Source organism: Dysidea avara, chromosome 11 (assembly GCF_963678975.1).
Source record: "Dysidea avara chromosome 11, odDysAvar1.4, whole genome shotgun sequence".
NCBI lineage: Eukaryota > Metazoa > Porifera > Demospongiae > Dictyoceratida > Dysideidae > Dysidea > Dysidea avara.
In genome coordinates this window covers 10,228,846-10,247,508 of record NC_089282.1, presented here as the reverse complement: position 1 = coordinate 10,247,508, position 18,663 = coordinate 10,228,846, and the positions used below count along the sequence as shown (strand labels likewise).

Here is an 18,663-nt window from a genome sequence, read left to right as displayed (position 1 = left end):
TTGCTCTTCTTGTTGTCTATCGCTATAACTCTGAAAGAGCTTACCGAAACTTTAACAGCCCATTGATTTTTCCCTCTAGACAACAAAAAGTCATAAAATGAAGTTTGAGGGAAATAAGTCGGATTTTTGCTCTACAGGTCACTAATGTCTTCTACTGTAGCATACTGTATCTTCAGGTGTAGGCAAATCCCCTTGTTTCACCACTTTTTGAACTTAAAATTTTCCTTGTACTTGTAAACGTACACACAACCTCGTATATGTGTATTGTAATGTTTCTTTGGCTTTACAAACTTTCTACAGCTCATTCCCTGTCATTCAACAATATTTGCATGTGACCATAGTTTGTCACTTTATGACTAAACCATTAAGCTTCACTGTCTAACTATGAGTCGTATTTTTGCAAATTCTCGTTTCCTTGTTTGTCTACAGTGATTACTAAGAACTACTAACATAAAAATTTAATGACATTTTTTTTCATTTTTTTTTTTTTTTTTTATAGTATCAACGTGGGATTTTAACAAAATTAAGAACCTACCATCTGCCAACTCTAATTTATCTCTTAAAACTGGCATAGACTGCATTACAACACAGGGACTTTTAATTAATTAATTAAAACATATTTGTGAGTTTAGCGCTTAAACAAAGTATCATGGTTTGTGTTGTAATGTTTGCTTGCCAATGCACTTCTATATGCTTAAAACATAGGTGCAGATATTCTGGATAGTGTGTATAACAATAAGTATTAACACGAAGTGTACCCAGCGTAAGTTATGACTATTTATTTACGTACCTGTAGTTTATTTATCAAATTTTCTGCTGATACCACTTTGTAGGGCTGTAACTATGGAATTCAAAAAATATGCTAACAGGGTTCTTTATAATACAACCTTTAACTTACAGGCAGCAAAAAATGAATTTATAGCTTAATGTAGCCAGTAGTGTGCACCAATATCTGCAACGCAAGATTTATCTACCCTATTGTGTATGCTACGCACTTAATCCTACTAAGAAGTTAGTGGCTAGTCTTACACATTGGAAAATCAAGTCAACACCACATTTACATCCAACCTTTTACGGTGTATATCATTCTTTTTTTGTGAAAGAATTACTCACATCACAAACTAGGTGACAGCAATACGTGTGCTATTGTGCAGATTACACAGTAGTGCCTGTCCTATCTATACAGGTTGTGTTGTAATTTAGAGCAGGCAAATTGCAAATTTTAGGGCAGGCAAATTGCAAATTTTCTCACTTGTTTGTGTTTTACTGGAATACACATGTAGGTAACATTTTCAATTTGTTTGAGTTTTGTCTTCCAGGTCCTTCCTATGACCAGGGCAAAGGTAAAAATTGTAAAATTGACCAGGGAAAAGGCGAAATTTGAAAATTATTGTTAGAAATTGTTAATTGTATATCAGGCAAATCCCTTATGGCCATACCATGGCCATGCCATCCCTTATGTACATAGCTGTATTGCCTAATATACTGTTATGACTTGCATACATGTTTTGGTCTTCATAGAACCCATTTTATGTCAAGAATGGACAAGATATCACATTCAACATATGGCGTGTAGTAACAGAGGCAAAAGTATGGTATGAATGGGCAGTGTCCACCCCTACTGTGAGTCATGTTCACAATATCTATGGACAATCTCAGTGGATTGGACTATAGGATTGTTAGTTTTGTGCATCATTTATTTTTAAAATCCTTTTATTGTAACTTATGTACAGAGGTATAGCTAGATACATGTTAATGTAGTAATTGTGATTGTCTCAACAGAAACCCAACTTGTTCACACAAGCATGCATTTGGAGAAAAACAAAATTTAACGAAAATTTGTAAAATTATGCAAGTTTTTATCAGGCCATTTACTCAAAAAAAGAAGACTCAAATTGGTTAAAGCTATGTACTAACTTATTTGCCTGCACATGGACAGTTTGAAAATTTTCTGTAGCTCCAATGGTATGTATTTTACGTGTGGTTGTTTATAATGCAGTCAACATAAACAAAATCTTCGTCATTTCTTCAACTAAACTGCCTTCATACCCTTATGCACAAGTGCTAGCACTATACCTTAGTTGATTTACTAATCTATAGTGAGCATTTAAGCCAAATTTCAATGTTGTAGAACTATGGAACATTTAAAAGCCAAATTTTAATGTTGTGGACTAATGCAAACAGAAGTTATGACTGCGAATGTAAGCACCCGAAGTTATAGTTTGCTATACAAATTGATTTTCTTGCTCTTCCTACTATCTAGTACTATAATTCCAAAACTATCCCCCACCAAAAGGCTGAAACTTTGGTGATCCATTCCTTGGACACTGTGGATAATGCTGAGAAAAATTCAGAAGCTGTAAATAAGTCGGGTTTTTGCTGGGAAAGTCACGATTACTAACACATGTTTTTACTGTGTTATACACATCTATGTTTTTTCGGAGTATCTTCATGAAGAACCAAGTATGCTTCTATCACGAACCATAATAAAATACACAGAAACATCAGTATTAATTACAACCGGATACACACACACACACACAATTTGACCCATTGTTTGAATTTCATAACTTTATCATGGCATATAATTGCCTGAAAGTTTCCATGAGTGTAGGTACTGCATTTGGCTGTGTTTTAGTAAGTTAATCAGTGCAAGAAGTCAAGTGTTACATCATTTTGTTTGCTAGTATATAAAATGTGTGGAAAATGTACCTTTTTGCTAATCTAGTCGCAATTATTATTTTAAATTGCCAAAACAGGTAATATTGTGTGCCTTTTCAGGTTCTGATTAAGGAAACTACTATAGCAGTTGATTAAGATACACGTTACTTACTGTGGTAGTTACATTGCAATAGATTTTGTTTACAGTGTTAATCTGAAGGGTTATGATTGTAATGCACATGGTACACATGTAGCGGCATTTACTGCTATCAGATACCATGTTGCTAAAATGGCCAGGATTCAGTGTTAAGAAAACTGGATTGCAATCTGTTCGGATGATACAGTACATTAGCTGGTTTAGATCATACTGTTAGAAAGATCAGAGAAAGGGGTAGGCCCTGGTTAATATTGCTAGCATAATACGTTATCAAAAAATAATATCAATTAAGCTAGCACCTTACAGATAATTTTCTTAAAATAATACAATTTATTATGTGCAATGGGTGTGCCAGAAAGAATGCAATTGCACAATTCATATTATTACTGCTGAAAACACATAATGTACAGGCTGTAAATTAAATGTTTCTTATTCACACTTTGTTTTGTACCACATGTTAGCGCATTTTTCGAATTACATTTTATCAAAGGAATGGTTAGCCAAAGTTTCAGCTCTAGGAGCCAAGAACTTACAAAGTTATGTGATAACAACAGAAAGAATGATTTATACAGTGGCATTATGGAAAATAAACTACAAGCACCTGATTAAACAGTCAACTTATGAATGCAGTCCTCTACAGAGATGCAACTTATATGTTCTCCATGAACAGGCGAGTCTATTAATAGCTGGGTAATTTTTTCTTCCAGGTCCTTCCTGAGACCAGGGATCGGAGAAGGTAAAAATGTGAGAGAAAGCAGCACAAAACTGCTTGTCCAACACAAGGCAGACTAATGCTCATCCTTGAGTGTGCTGACACAAAACAGATTTTCGAACTCCTCTTTGGGGAACACAATGCTATCAAGTTTTTTTTGCCGTAAACACCTTCCTTCATGGTGAAACAAGAGCTTATGAAATTGTTTTAAGTTTTGTAAATTGTTTACTCATTGCATTTTGTATGTTCTACTGTAACATTAGGCTTGCACTAATGTGGTGGGATTCTGGAGATCAGAAGGTTGGGGTACTCTAATAGAGCAGTCACTTACTCTAATACAGCAGTCAGGAAACACTGATGTACATCATTCTAACAAAACAGTCAGTTCTCAAACATAATAATATAATAGGCTTGATTTTTGAGCAGTGCTCAAAAGCAGAGCAGCCTAGAAAAGACAGATCAAGCAAGTGCATAAAGTAGTACAATATGGAATTCCTATTTTGTTGTCATAGCTGTTTGTACATCCTATTGATATGGTACAGTAAGTGCAGGAGATTCTAACCAATGCAAAAGTGGTACATATTTCAGTACAGTCTTATTTCTGTAGTGGCATACCACCAGGCAGGTGTGGTTTTAGGTTTTCAGAAACCAGTCAGCTTTAGCTTTTCAAACTGAAATCAGGTTATTATGTTACAATAATATGAAGTAACCTTTACATGTAGTTGCCATACCTCATAAAAGCATGCAGTGCCTCTAAAAATATCAGTTTATTATGGCTTGAAATTTTTCTGCCAAGGCCACCTGGAATAGTGAGATTCAACTGTGAAACAATATTATTATTTGGACTCATGGGTAGCTATTAATACCTAGTTAATAATAGGCTTTTACTGAATACTACCATGCTTAAAGTGCAGAACCCCTAAGACTTATTCAGATGCTTACATCTATACATACCACTGTGTCATGAAAGGGTTGACCATGGCTATGACTGCATGGGTAATGCAGCTGCTCTATTTAGTTGGAATTGCCCCTAGCACCAGGACAAGATATTAGAAGTACTGCATATACTTGTTCCATCCGGAGCAGAATGTGTAGTATACTATTAGTAGGTGGAACAATAGCACTTATTTAACAATTTCCAAGCTACTTAGTTGTGCAATCAACAGTTACAGTATGGCTAGCAAAAACACTATTATACATGGCTACCATCCATCAAATCACAACATTCCTAATAGCTTCAATTGAATTAAAATATATCCTTTGATGAACCAGGGAAAAAGAAGTTTTGATGTTTACAAGATTTTAAAGCCAATGTCAAGTCATTTGATGCCAAAGGTGAAAAACAGTAATTTAGGTTTTTCCTCAAGCATATACATAAGTGGATAAATGTACAAAAGTCAAGTTCAACTTGCAATGAAAGTAATCATCTTCTAGTTGAAATTGGATGGCAACCAACTTGCTATATATGTTACCTTAATTAAATCTGAACATGTACTAACTTCAAACATCCATTGTATTTTTATGTAATGAACAATGATTGTAAAAATATTCATTAAGTTGTCAGTTACACAATGTGTTATTAGAGTCTACACAAGTAAATGTACATACAGGGTGTATGTTTATACAGTAGCAGATAATAGGCACAAATTGGTACATTTTGATAGCACGTACTTATGGAGTCGCACTATTTACGATTGGCAGCTTCTAGGATGCGTAAAATGTATAAAAAGAGGTTAATGATATCCAAATACAAATTGATGGATGCTAGAATATATTCTTCTGGAGACAATTTATGCATTATCATATGTGTATCAAAAATAATGAAGCCACAAAATATTAGGGCTCCTCCAAGTGAAATCACAAACTCTAATTCTTCACTGCGTACAAAAATCTGCAAAATATATAAATAATTTGCATGCATACGTGTACTGACGCATGTAAATAATTAACAACCAAGAACACACTGCACATACAGTAGTAAGGATTATGATGAACTGTGTAGTATTATGGCCATTTTATTTGCCATTATTAGACATTATTTTGATATACAAGTAGAAGAAATTTTAAGTTGTGAGTGGTACCAATCAAAGAATAAAATGTGACTGGGCCTATGAAAATGCATGTGGGCACATGGTTTTTGTCTACTTTTTCAAACTTCCATCACTCGTAACTTTTTATACCATTATGCCACGGTCATGTACTTTTTGGCTGTTAGTAAGCATTTCATTGGCATCATGATGTAAGTTACAGAATGCAAATATTTTTTTCCAATACTGAGATATGACCTGTAGTGTGACAGGGTGTAGTTTGTGCCCACATGCCCTGTTTTTGCAGCCCAGTCACAGGAGTAGTGAAATAATGGAATAGCAAAAATAAGTAGTGAAATAATGGAATAGCAAAAAAAAGTAGTGAAACAAAGTGGTTGCCTATACCTGCAGATATATGTACTCATTAGTACTATATATCTGCAGGTATAGGCAACCTCAAGAGTGCTATTCACAACTTTTTTAAATTTTTTGATCTCTAATTTTGTTTACCTTCTTATAACAAAGTTATGACTGATGAACATGCCACATCAAAGTGCCAAGCGAGCCATAAAATTAATTTTGCCTTTGAATGTGTACCCCTTAACATAATCAACAAAATGGAAATGGTTTGCTACTGTATCTGTTTTTAAAGAGCCACATCACTTGATTTTGCATATCAAAACATCACCTCTAAATAGAATGCACTATGAACTTTACTCCATGATGACTGGATGAACACAACAAAAGTTATTGAGTTGATTTCTGCAAGATCATTTTTGTTTGGTGATTTTTAACAGGAGTATGGAAAACCCAGAATGCCGGAACAACCTGTATCAGCCAGAAATGTTATTTTTGTGATTGGAATCACATGCGACACTAGTGTGCCACAGATTATAAATACTCCATCATAGAATAAACAAAATTTGTATGCTAATATGCTCTATATAATCCTTACTCCATGTAACAACTCTACAGGGTACACAATAAAACAGGAGAGTGAGTGTTAATTGGGATGCATGTAACTGCATCCTAAAATAAGTAACTACAGTATCTCAGCTACACTCCATACCCTTTTTAAAAAACTAATTTCTAACTAGTACTGTGCTAACTTGCCACAAGGCATTCAGTCACAATGCATATCCAAATTAAAGCTCACTCTTCGTGGTGAATCCTTTAAAGTTGTTATAAGTAAGGATAGTAATATAGTACATATTAGCAGACAAATTTTGTTTATTCCACGATGGAGTCTTTATAATCTGTGGTATGCTAGTAGTAGTACTTGCACGTGATACAATCGCAAAAATAACATTGTTCTGGGTTGGGTTTTCCATACTCCCATTTTAACTGGTTTAGTTTATTGGCCTTGTCATACAGTATGTTAGACTACAACAAGTTTGATACTGAAATTTGATTGGCTGAAAACGTGGTCTCTAAATCTCGTAGAGCCACGTCATGTCCAATAGAGACCACGCTCTGAGGCGATACGAAACATGATAATTACGTGCCTGTAACATTGGCAACGCATGGGCGTTTAAATGGCTAGTAACAGCCGTACTGAATTAGAGGGAGGTGTAATGGGCTTGATTGTACTAATCAACACTACATTACTTGCTTACAAGCAGCTGTCGAGGCACAAAAACGGCAACAATGAGTTGTAGTCCAGGTGTTTAAATGGGTAGCAACAGCCCCGCTGAGATCCCGCCATGTAGGGAGGTGTAGAGGGCTTGTTTCTAGTAATTAGCCATACATTTCCCATTTACAAGCAGCTGTCAACTCAAGGTACAATAACGAGTTGTAGTCTAAATAAGTTAGACGTCAAGAACCACTGGGTTCTACGGGATTTAGAAAACCCTCAGGCGCTACAGCCCAGGGTCTTCGAGTTTTCTAAATCCCATAGACCCTGGTTCTTGACGTCTAACTATTATGTAGTACTGTATATTATGGATCATGCTATTTTGGGCTTTCTTGCCTTTCAAAATCACCTGAAAAACAGCCTCAGCTTTCCTTCAAAACAGCTTGGCAGCATTAGTTAACCTGAAAATGCCTTCAGAACAATCCCAAATCTTTTCCAAGTTTCTATCAAACAGTACGGTAGTACTGTTTAAGTAGGAATCCCCCAAAATGACGCGTGCCACCAAAAATACTGCCTTTTAAAAACCAGCTTAGAAACTTCTTACGCGAAGAAAATCACCTTTATGGAATAATATTAGTCCATCTAACATCAAATGTAGCATTAAAAAAACAAGAAAACACTTACTGGCAGCCAGATATAGAATTTTTTTTAAATCGTCAAAACTCAAAATTTCATCTCACTCACTCACTCACTGACCACAGTCGCAAGCCTAGAGCCCAAATGAAGCAGCGCACAGTCACCATTTTATGCCACAACAACAAAATCACCGGTGGGATGTGCCTTTTAGGGTTCCGACAAGTGTACACCCTGTGCACCTTGTCTTCAATCAGGCTGCTTGTCTTCTTCATCCAACGAAACCATATCGAGGCATTAATTTTCCATATCAACACTTTCCTTAAGCAGCATAATAGACGCCACAAAATTATTTAAGGCACTTAGACTACGCTACTGTACGGAGGTACTGGTACTCCACAATAGGTCGCAAGATCACGCCCATTCTTTATTCTACGTATCAATTGAGACCACAATGACCACACCCCTTTTATGCTAGCTGTATTTGTGACAACATACCTTCAGTTGGTAGGCTGATTCGAGAAAATAATCAATCGAAACCATGATGATCACATCCCCTTTAGGGCAAGCACACATCTTTGCAGGCGGACTTGATACTCTAATACAGCAGTCACCCTAATAGAACAGTTACATGTTTATAGCTAGCTGTATTCTATAGCAAAAAAACTAAACAAACTAGTATATTAAAAATGAAGTTGGAATCCAAGCGATAAAAAGTAGTGAAAAAAGAGATGAACATGGTAGCGATTACAGCATAGCTCAGTGGGAAATCCCTACTTTGGCATGCATGGTATAACAATTATTTTGTGTTCAATTCCAAAGTAGGGATTTCCCACTGAGCTATGATGTAATAGCTACCATGTTCATATCTTGTTTCACCGCCAGTATCAAGTATTTACTATGCCGGGCTAGAAAGACACTTGTCTTGTCCAGAAAGTAAGCTACTATGAAGCAAACTGTGAGTGCTAGCATCGAGACTTACTGTATTGTTCAAGTTTGTTGTGTCCGTGCCACATTGTGCCGGACATTGGTGTCAACGCCTAGCTGAACACTAATGATGCGTGTCTTGTCCAGAAAGTAAACTAACAGTAAGGATATTGGCTTTGCCAATTTTCGTTTGATAAATGTAGTAAACAACCACTGGTGAGACCACAGGTCACTAACAATTGTGACTGTCTCGGCGAAAACCTGTCTAGTTTGCACAAGCATGCACATTGAGAAAAACGAAATTTAAAAAAATTGGTGAAATTATGCATGTTACGAAGAAAATTTTATGCAAGTTCATTACTCAGGAAATGAAGTGTTAATTAAACCTATATACTGTACCATCTTATTCGCCTACTCATGGGGAGTTCGAAAATCTTTGTTTCATTTCTGTAGCCCCAATGGTTTGTGTGACACATGCATTTGTTTACGATGCAGTAGACATAAACAAAATCGTCCCCGTTTCTTCAATAAACTGCCCTCATATGCCTATACGTAAGTGATTGCAGGGAAAAAAACCATATCTTGGCTGATCTGCCAATCCATGGTGAACACTGTAAGCCAAATCCCAACTTTGTAGACTAATCCAAATGGAAGTTATGGCTGCTAATGTGAGTGCCTGTAGTAATTTTAGTATAGTCACTGTACAAATCAATTTCCCTACTTTCTAGCACTGTAATTCCAAAACTACTCACTATAATCAACCATGCAAATAATGCTGAGAAAATGAAAAGAAATTCGCAAGTTGTGAGAACTAGGCAGGCTTTTGCTGAGATGGTCACAATTTAGTAACGCCACCACAAGTTTCTATTGGATTTAGTAACCTCAGACAACAAAGGAAATATTATGTAAAATTTTCTAATAGTAATACAGAAATAACAACTAAACCTGTATGTACATGTAGCCCCGTATACTACCTACTTGAGTTATATATATATATAGCCCTAGCAAATGTCCACTAGTAATTAGGTGACCTTTATATGATTTCTATCATCCCAATTAGCACCTCGATGTGGTTTCGTTAGATGATGAAGAAGACAACCAGCCTGACTGAAGATAAAAGAAACGACAAGGCGCAGAGGGCCTACACTCGTCAGAACCCCAAAAGGCATATCCCACTGGTGAGTTTATTATTGTGGCGTAAAATGGTGGCCGTGCCCTACTTCGTTTGGTTTTTTCATACCGTGCCCTACTTCATTTGCGTAAAGTGAGTGAGGCAGACCAAATTTCAAGTTTTGGTGATTTAAAAAAATTTCTTTGTTCTTAACCCTTTAAGGACTGCTGCCGTAATATTACGTCCAAAGTAGGTATTGCTCGAAAGACCAGCACCGTAATATTACGTCCAAGATTATTGGCAGTAAACAAAGAGCTATAACTCCGCAACAAATGAAGCTATTAGATCGAAATAGGGGTGATTGTATTCGCCATTCATAGGCGATTCTTTTGATATATAAGGCCAACTTATCACACAAAACTAAGCCTGTGTAAAATTCCTAACAAAGTACAAACATTTAATATTTACACAACAATAAAACTAACCTTGTAGAAATCGCTCCATAACTTTGGCTGTGTTCATCGTATTAACTTCAAATAAAGCTCAGAGTGCTCACTATTTAGAGGCGAATAATTTGATATACAAGATCACGTGATGCGGTTTTAAAAAACTAAAATGGCGGACTGTTTTTATTGATTGTGTCACGAAGAAATCGATCGCGTGTAGGTGTTTGAAACTCACCTTAGTGCTTTTAAGACATTGGTTCTACACTTTGGTAAGTTAGATAATGTTGTTTATTATTGTCAGGCGAGTCTTTTAGTATAATTTGATATACAATTGAGCACTTGTAGGGGCTTTGTCAATGCTATAAACTGATTATATATTTTTTAAACACTAAATGCGCAATAATCATAAAACGTGTGGGCTTTCAGGGTAGACTATGCACAAAATTCTTGGTCCTTAAAGGATTAATTAATTAATGCTGTATTTCATATTAGATGGACTAATATTATTCCGTAAAGGTGATTTCCATGGCGTAAGGTGTCTCTAGGATGATTATTAAAGGTGGCATTTTAGGCGGTGCGCATCATTTTCGGGGGATCCCTACTTAAACAGTACTACTGTGGTATTGTGCACGATATTAAATCACAATAAAACAATAAGAAGTGTTATATCCCTACTGTGCTCAAGATACTATAAGTGTTTTCTTGTTCTTAATGCTGTATTTCATATTAGATGGACTAATATTATTCCGTAAAGATGATTTCCATGGCGTAAGGTGTCTCTAGGATGATTATTAAAGGTGGCATTTTAGGCGGTGCGCATCATTTTCGGGGGGATCCCTACTTAAACAGTACTACTGTGGTATTGTGCTCGATATTAAATCACAATAAAACAATAAGAAGTGTTATATCCCTACTGTGCTCAAGATACTATAACGGAAATGCACAATAGGGCTGTAAAACCTCTTATTGCTTTTCTGCGATTTAATATCGTGCACTACTCCAGCTTGTTTCAGTAGTTTTTATTGATGTCCCTACTCTAGTTGAAAATTCCAATTTTTTTCTGTACTTGTTTGTTAATTGTTATTTTTTGTAAAATAAAATTATTGTGACTGGTGAACCCACACATACCGCATCAAAAGATAGAAATGGCACTGTGTGCCCCAGCTGTCAATTATCGTCTGTTACATAGCGTAACAAATCAAGAAATGTTTGATAAGCATCCCTGAGTCTGTAATCAAAGTAGCCACTATGAAAAATACATTATGAAGGGAAGCCATCACGTGCAACCACCAAATTGACACTTTTCGCTGTCAGCAAAGATGAATGGGACACAAAGCCATGAAGAATGCATTATACATAGTGTGGTATGCCAAAAGGTGCCTCTCGGAGCCAAAGCGATATCAAACAGTGAAACAATCAAGTAGCCTTAGCCGTTATCAAGTTACACTTGTGTGAAGGCATCAGTCAGGCAGTCAATCAGTCAGTAGAAAATTCCATTTTATATATTCTTTTTAAAATTTCATAAAAATTTCAATCTGAAGGCTTGTTTGGGCTTAGTATTACCTAACCAATACTGTTTCATCGTCATCAGGGAAAAGTGAAGCTGGTTTTTGGGTGATATTATTCATGGGCCATGCCCACACCTTTGTATGACTTTACTTTATCTAGGACTGTGTCACAAAGCACATACATACACTGACAGAAGCAGTGCAAGTCATGATACAGTCAATAGCCAGCACATTACAGTATGTGTTCAGAGAATTATGCATACACATACAGTAGTTTCTTCCTGCAATATGGTAAATTATACAACACCAGAGATACAACAGTACTAGTATGCAATTACATTCAACATTTTAAGGCGTGAGTGTACAGTGTAATGCTGACTGCTATATTGGGTAAGTGACCTCTCTTAATCTCAAGACTCAATCTGGCAAGCAGGACGTAATTAAAGGACTGTTAACAAGATAGTCAACAGAGAAAGGCTTCACTTGTATATTGTTACAGTGATTTGCATATAATGATTTCAATTCTAGGTACTTAAAATTACGGGATATATTGGGACCATTACCAAGTGTTCATTATGCATCTTTTTTATTGTTGTTTGTATTTTAAAGTATAAATTAATGATGTTTTAGTACAGTAGTTACCGATGTAACTGAATGCATTACAGTGTGGCTTTTTAAGCAACTGAGTGATGATCCACAGGATTACTAGTCATGTAGGTGAACTGGTGAACTCTCCACAAAGAAATTTGTAATGAAGTTGAACTGTCTACATAGAGACTTGTAATGTACACAGCCCTGTAGCTGAACTCTCTACAGCTAACTTGCAATGTAGCTGAACTTTCTACAGGGTGACTTGCAACTTAGCTGAACTCTCTACAGGGTTAATTGCAACTTAGCTGACCTCTCTAACAGCAAGTGATTAATTTTTTAGAACCTCAAACCTTTTGTGGTTTGGAAGAAATCAAGCTAAAGACCATGAAGATATAGTGCATAAAACCAACATTCACATAATCAAGATTTGCTTTCAATAGTTAACTTTTTCACATATTGATTTTCAATTTCTTGCTATAAGCGGTTTGTTTAAAAATCGTCTCACTTTGTAACAGCACCATATGCACTATAATCATACTATTGTTCTTCCTGCAGGTGTAACACGCCAGCTTCTTGGGCCGCATGACAAAAAGTGTGTCTTGATACAAATATTGTACTGTACATGATAAAAGATAGCATGTACTCAAAGCTACTGTAGCCACAAGTTAGTTGTGGGGACAAGTGTCTGGTTCAATTTATAATATTTATGTACACACAAACTGTACCTGAAGTATCCCAGAAACAATGAGGATCCACAAAAAACTCATTAAGCTACAGTTCAGAATATAATGAAAAAACATTAGTAATGACTGTACAATATACAGTACACTACAGACAGCCTGTATGGTGATATTATACAAGGAAACTAAACCTGCACTCAGGATCATTACAACAAAAAGTGACGAAACAAGGAAAGTTGCCACCTAATGTGCTAATTCAATCCCTCTCTACTGTATGTGTACTGTAAGTACAGTGCATTTATCTGCAAGTTTACATATGTATATATACCACTTTAGCATGGGCACATTCAAAGGCGCCCTTGGTGTTTAACTCGCATATTGCCTGGGAAATATCACGGGAAAGCGGTTTGCCAATGACTTTGATACCCAGCCAGTTCAAAGAAACGATGCGCTTTGACTTGCTATATTGAGCGACATAGAGCTTTGTATTGTGGGACTCATTTTTGTAGCGGTTGCTAAGCTGAGTATATTTGCTAAGATACAGTAGACTAGTTGGTTGTTGCTAAAGGATAGTGGAGGCACAAAATAATTGTTTGGGCAATCGTGGATGCACATTTCTACCCAACACGTATCGGCTTTTGAACAGACCACAGAACAGCAAAGCTACTACTACTACATTGAAATAGGTTAGTAACTTACAGTCCTAAGTACTTAACTTAATATAATAACTTATTTATTGTCCCAATAACGAAGTTAGTTGGCTTAACTTAGTATAAAAATGATAACAATATAAACTCCATCCCACAATCGCAAGTTTTCTAACATTGCGTGTTGAAGCATAGTAACGTATTAATGACGTTTTAACGTACAGTGTATGGATAACGTTTTGATGGCAATTAGCCCACGCTATTAAAACCACGATCGATCTTCAGATGCTACTCTATAAAATAAACGGGATGAATTCTCAGTAGTTTCTTCACCTATTAGGTGAGTGCGCCCCAAGAGATATATATCACTTATACCACGGCTGCTTGGTATTTGCTGATATTATATACTCACAGCCCTCGGGCTTTGGGTGTATATATCAGCAAATCCCGTGCACCCATGGTATAACTATTAAATAGTTGAATTCCATACACATACAATGCTACTTGAAAATGTTCCTTAATTCGTTTGAAATAGTCACAATACAAAACCCGTGAATAGTGGAGATTGCTTGGGATCTGGATTGTGCTTTTGTCATTAAGGCAACTTAATATAATGAAGTATGGCATCATTGTCTTGTTGAAGAATATGTATCTGATTAGTGCTTTGTGAGAAATTAGAGGAGGTTGGTCATGCATCATCAGACCTTCATCTAGGAAATGACTAAAGGGCACTAAGCATTGCTGTGCTTACTTTTATGTGCACAGCATCTAGGGCCTTGCCCACTAGACCGTCAGATTGCTTCTGTTACATTCTCAGGTATAGTACCTGAGAATACATGTAACATGCTACTCCAAAAAAGAATTTGCATTTTATACTCTTGTAGATTGCTCTCAAGTACCTGAAACCACTCCAGAAATTTCTAAACTCTCTTAGATTGTTTCTGGTGCATTCTGAGGTACTTCAGAATAACATGCCACTCCAGGAAAATTTGCATTTTAGACTCTCGTAGATTGCTTTTGGTGCATTCTCAAGAACCTGAGAATGTGATATGTCACTCCAGAAAATATTTGCATTTTAGACTCGTAGATTGCTTCTGCTTCTGATGCATCCTGAGGCACTTTCATTTAAACCATTCCTTAAAATTTAAGGGGAGGGGGAGTGTGTTTCCCCTCCCCCCCCCCCCCCCCCACCCCAAATGAAATCCTGATCATCAAACATCTCATGATATCACAAAAGTTCAACCCATTTAACCCTGACATCTCAATCTGGCTCACTATCAATATAAAGCATTTTAATGCACAAATTACAGTTTCTAGAGCCCTTCTTTCAGACACCCAACATTTTTGTATGGCTTTCCTAGTAGCTAAGAAACAAATGATCCATCATGCATACTTCTTGTTAATGTGACAGAAGGACTTCACCTTAAGTACCAAGTTTGGAAGTACAATCACATGTAGGAATACATTGTAGGGCTATGATGCGTGAACAACCTCTTCTGGTGTGAAATATAGTGGCGGTTTAATGATACAGTAGTGGGTGTAATGGTTTAATATTTAGAGTTTCAACAATTTTGACTAAAGGCCTTTTACAAAAGGCACTTATGATTCCACCTTCCTCTGCTACAATGCTTTAAATTATTATTATTGTAACAATACATCACTTGTTATTTGTACAATATACTATACCTTGCTCCCCAAGTGCTGTAGTCATATGTACTTTGCGCAGTGTAAATGGTCAATGCAACTACAGCCATCATTGTGATTATGAATGCTTTAAGCACAACCACATTATCGGAGTATGTAACTGTCAAAAATATATACATTTGAGTAAGTAACATGTGTACCTACGATGTGGCATACAGAATATACACGTAAACAGAAGTTTACAACAACAAAAATCAAAAGTTACGAATGTGTGCATGTGCTTAAGATGCAGTACACTGGTATACAGTATCTTGTACAGTATTTGAACAGTACAAGCCATCAATGAAAGGGAAAGCCATAGGATCGGTTGTGGTATAGATCGAACTTGAGCTATGTACAACATGGGACAAACTGTTCAAGTAGAGTACATGACTATATACATGAACATATCTTACCAATAGTTCCTAGTGTAAAACTTTCCAGAAGAGTCTAGTAGGAAACAAAATTCTGTACATCATGTGGTTTATTACATCATGTGGTTAATTACATAGCAAAGAGCTTGTGTGTTATAAATTTTATCCCTATATTTCAAATAAGTTCTCTCTATATACTAGTATTTTTTAAAAATTGTAAATTTAAATATGAAGAAGGGATCTGTGTAACATAACATTTTTTAAAAATTGTAAATTTAAAAGTGAAGAAGGGATCTACAGGTGTATGTAACAAAAAGTAGATGAATGATGGTATTACAACATAGCTCAGTGGGAAAGTCTTTACTTTGGCATTGAGCAAAATAATTGATGTGCCAAAAGTAGGGACTTTCCCACTGAGCTATGCTGTAATACCATCATTAATCTCTTGTTTCACTACTTTTTGTTGCATAGATAGATTCCTACTTCATTTTTAAGTTTACAATTCTTTGTACTAGTTTTTTTAGTTTTTGTTGTAGCACAATGTAATTTGTGACTGTTCTATTAGAATATCATACATGACTGTTGTATTAGAGTATATCTCGAGTCAGCCAAGAGGTGTGCAGCTAGCTAGACCAATAAGGGGTGAGGTCATATTGTTTACTGTTAAGTAAACAGCTAGATTATTAAGAGGTGTGGTCTCCAAACTCTATTGCCATTAGTCCACCTAGATCTTTAATTGAAGGGTGTGGTCGCAAACTGGATCTCAATCACGAACTTGCACTATGCTTGCACACATCTAGTCTTATAGTAGTGAAACAGAGGAGGTACGACACGAATTAAGTGCTATTGAAAAGAATTCACAGTAATTGCATTCTTTAAATGATAAAATGACAGAAATTTATGCATAGACGAGTTTTGATAAACTGCTAAGCTACTTAAGACACTTGTGCAGTACAGTTTTCTCTTTTTAATTTGCTGCTTGGCTTTATTTCATTTGGTAAGTTATTCATCACATGACGGCATCTCCAATTGGCTGTGTACATTGAAACCAAACCGTTGGGGTTGATTGCGCCGCTGAATTAAGCATCAGAAAAGGGTTCGATCGGCATGTACAGTATTTTACATCAATAACCTCACGAAATAGCTTCAATTATGCACTCATGTGAGCGTGTCGTACCTCCTCTGGTAGCGCCATGACTGAAGCACTTCTGAAATCCAGCTCTGAAATAATTCTGTAGCGTCTATATGTTGCTGAAAGAATGTGTTGATATGGAAAATTAATGCCTTGATATGGATTTGTTGCATGGATGAAGAAGAAGACAAGCTTCAAGGTGATCCCTACTTAAATGGTACTACCATACCGTTTGATATGCCTGTAGGTACTGTAGGGTTAGTGCTAGGAGAACATAGTTATGTTGGTGAGACAAACATTAGGCACCCACTAATCATTCTGGCATAATATAGCACAAGCTGTGTTTGAGACCTATTAAAGGTGACCACAAGAATGAGGTGTTCTTACTAAAGAGGTGGCTGCTAAGTGAGATATCACAGTAACAGATATTTTGATTGGGGCCCAGTGAACGTTTGAGCACTAGTGCAGGGTAGCTCATTACTATTAGTAAAAGCATAATATGTTGGTGCCTATAGTTTCAGTAATATTATTTCCTTCACACAATTGTAAATACGTATATTGTATATATCCTGCTTAGGACCTAATCATGCTACATACATAGTAAGGAAGGTTATGTATCTTATATCTCCAAAAAAGTGAACAGATTATAGGTCAGTGAAAACAAAATGGAATATTTTAGTTTTTAAAAAAGTACCTTTATTGGTGATCCTTTTTACAGGTTTTTGCAATTGAATTCGGCGACTTTGCAATTGAATTCGTCCCGTTTGCAATTGAGTTCGTCCCGTTTGCAATTGAATTCGTCGGTTTTGCAATTGAATTCGTCGGTTTTGCAGTTAAATTCGTCCATAACAAGAATGGCAGCTGGAGCACACATGAAAACATGATGTAGCAGCTGCTACAAGAACTTGTTCAAGTACAACAGTAGTAAACAACTCTTTATAAGGCAATAATTCTTCCTCTACAGCCTCTCCAACAACATTCCAAACTCTACTACGCCATTGGCGATGGGTGTGGTCACTCGCAAGCAAGCTAATTAACTTGTCAGACAGCTATCAACTTCATGTACTACCAGCTTCAATTACCTCTAGTGTCTCAAGTGTAACTCTCCAAGGCATAAATAGTTCTTGAACGGGTTGGTTTCTTGGAGCCGTTTTGTTTATGACGAATTGTAATGCAAACGCGATGAATTCTATTGCAAAACCGACTAATTCAACTGCAAAAGCGACGAATTCAATTGCAAAACCGACGAATTCAATTGAAATACTGACGAATTCAATTGCAATACCGACGAATTCAATTGCAAACGGGACGAATTCAATTGCAAAGGCGACGAATTCAATTGCAAAAACCTGTACTCATATTTACCAGTGAATTTATGTACCTCTTCCAAATTAACTTCTAAGGCTTTAGGGGAGTTTTCTCAGATGGTGTTTAGGTGAGTGTTCTATTAGGATTTGGCAAAACATATATAGGCGATCTCTATTACAATTTATGAACCATTGTGGTTGAGGTGCAAAGTGGTACATTTACATATTTTATTATTTACCCCTGTATTGTAAATGTATTATGATATAGATGATATAACAATTGCATAATTACTACATACTGTATACATAGTACTAGTGTGTAAATACCGTGTGCCTGTAACTTACAAATATTCCAAGCAAATAAAAATTCACTGGACTCTCATGTCGTTTAAAAATCAAACCAAACAATACTCCAAATGTTGCAATCGACGCCACAAAAATCAAAACATTACTACAGAAATGAATCATAAAATTTACACCATGAATATGTTTAC

General features: G+C 36.2%; 2 protein-coding genes across 3 annotated transcripts in view; one reads left to right on the top strand and one right to left on the bottom strand.

Moving 5' to 3' along the window:
- The window catches only part of LOC136239608 (protein arginine N-methyltransferase 5-like), a 69,548-nt gene extending 67,788 nt beyond the window's left edge, over positions 1–1,760 (top strand). For both annotated transcript variants that reach the window (XM_066030373.1, XM_066030372.1), the window contains one exon: positions 1,522–1,760. In XM_066030373.1, coding sequence (XP_065886445.1) covers positions 1,522–1,674 — 153 coding nt within the window. In that variant the 3' untranslated portion in view covers positions 1,675–1,760. The remainder of the gene's footprint in view (positions 1–1,521) is intronic.
- A 3,264-nt stretch (positions 1,761–5,024) lies between these two features.
- LOC136239611 (protein lifeguard 4-like) overlaps positions 5,025–18,663 on the bottom strand; it is a 46,014-nt gene continuing 32,375 nt past the window's right edge. Inside the window, exons 3-7 of the mRNA XM_066030378.1 lie at positions 18,515–18,620; positions 15,773–15,806; positions 15,360–15,477; positions 13,072–13,117; positions 5,025–5,421 (exon numbers count right to left, since the gene is read on the bottom strand). Of these exons, the coding sequence (XP_065886450.1) occupies positions 5,215–5,421; positions 13,072–13,117; positions 15,360–15,477; positions 15,773–15,806; positions 18,515–18,620 (511 nt within the window). The 3' untranslated portion in view covers positions 5,025–5,214. The remainder of the gene's footprint in view (positions 5,422–13,071; positions 13,118–15,359; positions 15,478–15,772; positions 15,807–18,514; positions 18,621–18,663) is intronic.